Source organism: Cricetulus griseus, chromosome 3, assembly GCF_003668045.3.
Source record: "Cricetulus griseus strain 17A/GY chromosome 3, alternate assembly CriGri-PICRH-1.0, whole genome shotgun sequence".
NCBI lineage: Eukaryota > Metazoa > Chordata > Mammalia > Rodentia > Cricetidae > Cricetulus > Cricetulus griseus.
In genome coordinates, this window is record NC_048596.1 from 95807980 (window position 1) to 95814006 (window position 6027).

The window sequence follows — 6027 nt, forward strand, 5'->3', positions numbered from 1 at the left end:
GTTGGGCAGTCTTTGGGGCCACTAGCAGTGGAACCAGTATTTATCCCTAGTGCAGGAATGGGCGTTAGGAGCTTATTCCCTGTGGAGGGATACTTTCTCAGCCTATATGTGGGGGAGGGCCTAGATCCTGCCCCAATAATGTGATAGACTTTGTTGATTCCTCCATGGGAGGCCTCACCCTACCTGAGGAGTGTAATGGGGATGGGATGGGGAGAAGTTGAGGGGAATAATAGGAGGGTAAGAGGGAGAGGGAACTGGGATTGGTATGTAAAATAAGTTTGCTTTTAATTTAAATAAAATTAACTAAAATTTTTTAGTTGATAGAAATGTGTTTAATGAGATTTTAGAAGTGATTAACTGAATAATTTATTTTAATACAGAATTGGAGGCATATATTCTGGTGCTTGTGGCACTCATCTCGGAGACATTAAGCAATGAGAAATTAACCAAAAATAAATAAACATGATGAATACAGAAATCCCAGCAGAGATATAGGGAAGCTAATGAATATATAGCATAGGTGATAGTCTTAAATATGGAATCCAAATTTACAAGATACTCTAAACATCTATTTAACAGAAGTAAATTAAATACATCAATTTTAGGTTTTAGATGTAAAAATACTTAAAAATACATTTTAAATTAGTCTGGTGTTTGTTATTAACATAAGCAACTGAAAATGGCAAACACAACACAATTGGACCAGAAAAAATTAATATGGTATATCTTTATGAAATTATGAGTAACTTATTATAATCTAAATATGAGGGACCATAAGCAATAAAAACATTCAAAGGCACATTTAAAACAATAATTTTTAGCTGCCTTTTGACAATGGGAGTCTGTTAGCAATCAACCTATTTGTGGGTATAATTAATTAAGCACAATTTCAGGGGGTAGTTTAATATGAATTTTCTGTGTATAAAGCAGATTTGGCAAAGGAAAATTAATAAAGGAGCATATACTTCAAAGGAAAACACACTGAGATAGTCCTCTGTCTCAGTGGACTCAAGTCACCTGTGTGAGTTCAATCTTGGAATTAGGTGATTAGAATAAGGTAATTAATACAGCCTTTTATCATCATTTCAGATGATGCTATGTAATTCATAAGCAGGAGAGGTCATAAAACCCAAAGAAACAGTCATTAAAGTAGCTCAAACTAGATAAATGAAACAATACCAACTCTCCGAAGTTTCTGCAATGGTTTAGTTATTACCACAAGTGTCTTATTTTCCCCATGACAAGCTTCACAGAAACATTTAATAGAATTGCTTGCTTTTACCCCCTTTTCTATATACCTAGAGCAGGTGTGAATTGCTAGTCCTATAACCATGTTTTGGTTAATTTTTGTGGAAATTGGGTCACACAACATATAACTTGTATAGTGGACAAAAGTGGATTTTCCTCAGGTTATTTATTGGGGATTTCTTCTATTTTTCTCTCCAGAATAAGAGGCTATGGAAATACATTCCACAATTTTCCTATCCTTTGTTGGGGTGCTCTAAAAACATGGACTTAGTGTGACACACACTTCTATATGTATCTTCATGTGTAGGTGGATTTTTCTTTAGGCCACCAGCTCACAAAAACAACATGGAAATGTATCATTAATTATGAAAGCCTGACCTTAGCTTATGCTTGTTCCTAATTAATTCTTATAACTTAATTTAACCCATATTTTTAAAATCTACATTCTTTTATGTGGCTCACTCACCTTTACTCTTTATTGCCCACCCGTTTCCTCTCCATTTGACTGGTGACTCCACCCTTCTCTTTTCCATGTCTGTCAGTTAAATCCAAGTACATCAAGTCTACCTCAACATACAAATTTTCCAAATTCTCCAACGTTAGAGATAAAAGAATAAATATCAAGGTAGCAAGAGAAAATGAATGAAAAACACACAAGGGTCTCTCAGTCGGCCTGTGATTCCTCAGAAGAAACCTTGCAGGTCAGATAAGCATGCACTGAAGAAAATAACAAAACAAAAGCATCCAACAAACTGTCAACAAGCATGAAAACTGAATTTAGCTGACAAATTGAGTGAACTTCATATCATCAGATCTTTTGAACAACGTGGCAAGGGATTTCTTAAAAACCTGTTTGAAGAGATGCAGCAGTAAAATAGAAAATGCTCAGTGCTAAAAAACTCACCCTAAAAGGTAGCTATGCAGGAAAATTTAGAATGTTCTAAAGTGAATATTATAAATAAACTGTTCACATATGGAATGTGAAAAGCAAAAAGCAAAAATAATTTCAAACAATGACCATTAATATGAGATGGAAAATACAGAAAGATGTGAAGATAGGGATAAAAATTCAAAATATATGGATCAATGTATTTCATTATAGCCAGACATACAGTGATAGATGTTGGAACTAAATCAATCATGCTGTTCACATTTGTGTCCACTCTTATTCAGTGTGGTCTACTTAGTGTCCTACTATACCTCTATAAGTAGACACTGCTATATTCTCCCACCTAGTGAGACAATCAAGGCTGAACTCATGGGCCAAGATCACCAGACAATTTGGCAGAGATAGGACAATTAACTGTTATTTCTTTTATTGTGATATATTTGTGAATCAGTTATTCATTAAACAAAAGTTGTTATGCATTGTTAGGCTAAAAGTACTTTATTTTCCTTGGTAGAAATCAGTAAAATAGTAAGAAAAGTACTGTTTTTGGAGAATCAGATTTCAGGTATGAAATTGTCTTTATTGCCTACTTAAATGATTTTCAAGAAGACATTTCAAATAACTTTTCTGTAGTCTAGACCACACTTGAAGCTTTTTTTTAAAGGACAATGGAGACCAACTTTATTTTTTTTCCATGTCATTCCACCAGGTTTATTAGAAAGGTGGTACACCCGTCTATATTCACATTTAAATTTTTTAGAAGAAAAACCACATGGTCATCTCACTAGATGCTGAAAAAGCCTTTGACAAAATCCAACATCCCTTCATGATAAAGATCCTGAAGAAATCAGGAATAACAGGAACACACATGAACATAATGAAAGCACTTGAAGCTTTTTCTTCTTGTCTTATGTTCTGGATACAAACCCACATCTCATTACATGCTGTATTACATCAGTTTTTCCAGACACAGAGATAACAAATACTTAACAATCTCTAGAGAATTCATTATCCACTACAATTAAATTGTGACATCCTGCTGTGATCTTGTTGGTAAAAGTGCAAAAAGGAATTGGAAAGAACAAATTGAAATGTTGTCACTGACAGGGTTACCACCTCTCTCCTGCATGTATCCTGATTCCTCTCTAAGGACTAAAGGAAGTCTTATTAAGTCGTCCTGCTTACTTTCAGAGTTGGAACATTCACTCATGGTGAAAATAACTCTTCTACAAAGTACGTGAAATAAGGGGAAATATAAAAGGGAGGATGAAAGAAAGCACGGAAGGGATGCTGAGAAGCAAATGGGAAGAGGGCAAGCATCAGAAGAGTGAAGAGAAGAGAAAAGACCAAGAGAGTTCAGGAAGTAAAAAGTTCTCAATTCATTTAATTATGTAACTTTTAGTGATTCTCTCTCTCTCTCTCTCTCTCTCTCTCTCTCTCTCTCTCTCTCTCTCTCTCTCTCTCCTGTGTTCTTCTGCTATCCAACTTAAACTAGAAAAATTTTATAAGCTGGCCTTACCTAAGATGCCCCAGACTTCCAATTCAGGTAGTATATGTTCATGCACTTGTCTACATGAGGCAAAGGACTATTTCAGATACAACAGGAATTTCAGAATGAAGTTGAAATTTCAACAGACAACCTTAAAACTGCTACCCCAACCCAAATACCATGAACTTTTCAATATGATCTTATATGTTCTTACATCTCAGAGTCTCAAATCCACTGTGCAAGTTTCTTAGACTTTCAAATTTATAAAGTAACCCTATAAACTCCAACCTCCATTTGTTAGGGAGATGCTGGAAAACTATGCTATGCCTATGTGGGTGAGTTTGAAATTACTTTGTCAGAAGCAATAGAAGTTAGACTGTCAAAATCAAACAAAGCTATAGTGTGAAGGGTTGCAAGGTAACAGAAGTAGCAGTCACTAGCAAATGTACAAAGGTGGGTACTTCAGAATGCCAATGTGGCTGCATATACTCACAGCTTGCTGAATTTTCTAGGATTTTATTTGCACATTACATGGGGAAGCTTTTCCTTTCAGAATTGACACTGGGTTGAATACAATGTATGTCATGTAGTCCAGTCCATAGTATCAGAGGAGCTTCATGGTAGAGAAAAAGTTTAAAAGGTGATGCATATCTTGATATGGATGGTTCATTTGTTGTGTCACCATCATGTGACAAAGAGATGAAATTGACCTATCTCATTTCTCTTTTTCTTTTCTTTCTTTCTTTTTGGTGTGGTGTTACTTTTTCACTGTTAATTTCAGCTTACTATGAAAATGATGAGTTTCTTATCTTCAAGGTGATTCACTTTCTTTCCCCAATTAATCCCAACATCTGCTATTACTACCCTCTTTGGTTTTCCGACATTCCTTAAGATGTCCTTTCTCTCTCAAGATCAGAGGGATCTTTAATGGGCTTGCCTTTGGGAAGGTCTTGATGACAGTAAAGGACATAGCTTACTTTAATGTTAACTACTAATAAAATGGAAATGATGAAGTAGAATGTAGAATGGATTGAGAAGTGAGTGTACATAAACACTGAAGTTTTTTGTTGTTGTTGCACTTATTTACTGTTCTTCCCTGACACAGATTCTGGCTTTGTCAATGCCGCCCCCATAAACGAATAACTGTAGAATTGGATTGTGCTCTAAAGGTCAGCCCGATGGCAACCTCAAACTCCAGCAGCATCATGTCCTCCACATTCTACCTCACAGGCATCCCTGGGTATGAGGAATTTCACCACTGGATTTCCATCCCTTTCTGCCTCTTCTACATTGTTGGAATAACAGGCAACTGCATGATCCTGCACATTGTACGGACTGATCCCAGACTCCATGAGCCCATGTATTACTTCCTGGCTATGCTTTCACTCACTGACATGGCCATGTCCCTGCCCACAATGATTTCACTTTTTAGGGTGTTGTGGTCCATTTCACAAGAGATCCAGTTCAATATCTGTGTGGGCCAAATGTTTCTGATTCATACCTTCTCCTTCACTGAATCGTCTGTGCTCCTGGCAATGGCCCTTGACCGGTATGTGGCCATCTGCCACCCCCTGCGATATGCTATCATTCTCACCCCAAAACTTATTGTCAAGATTGGAATTGCAGCTTTGCTTAGGAGTTCTATTTTGATAATTCCACTTATGGCCCGTCTAGCATTCTTTCCCTTCTGCCGCTCCCATGTTCTTTCTCATTCCTATTGTTTGCACCAAGACATAATCCGCCTTGCCTGTGCTGACATCAGATTTAATGTCATATATGGGCTAGTCCTCATTACTTTGCTGTGGGGCCTGGACTCCCTGGGTATTTTTGTATCTTATGTTTTTATCCTTCACTCAGTGTTAAGAATTGCATCCCGAGAGGGTAGACTTAAGGCACTCAACACATGTGCATCCCACATCTGTGCTGTGCTTATTCTATATGTGCCCATGATAGGGTTATCTATTGTCCACCGTTTTGCCAAACATTCCTCTCCCCTCATCCACATCTTCATGGCTCATATCTACTTATTGGTTCCACCAGTGCTTAACCCTATCATCTACAGTGTGAAGACGAAGCAGATCCGGCAAGGAATCATCCATCTGATTTGTTCTCCGAAAATCAGCTCTATTACAATGTAGGCATGTCACCAAGACAAGAAAGGCATCAGTACTTGCCATGTGAATCCTTGTAAATTGTCTGCTCCAGTGTGGTCAACAAAAGGCTAGATAGATTAAAAAGCAGGAACAAGTCAACAAAAGCACTGCAAAGAGGCTGTGAATGAACATGTTGCTCTCCACTGTGTCAGAAAGCCTGACTTCATATTTGCTTCATAAATCTTCAGTTATAGATATGTTTCAGAGCTGTATATTGGTAATCATCTCCATTTATTCTCTCCACTTTC

At 37.1% G+C, this 6027-nt stretch overlaps 1 protein-coding gene across 1 annotated transcript; it reads left to right on the forward strand.

Moving 5' to 3' along the window:
* Positions 1-4804: 4804 nt before the first annotated feature.
* Positions 4805-5764, forward strand: LOC100766064 (olfactory receptor 51G2). Its single transcript, XM_027408018.1, has one exon. The coding sequence runs from the start codon at positions 4805-4807 to the stop codon at positions 5762-5764; it is 960 nt and encodes a 319-aa protein (XP_027263819.1).
* Positions 5765-6027: the final 263 nt, after the last annotated feature.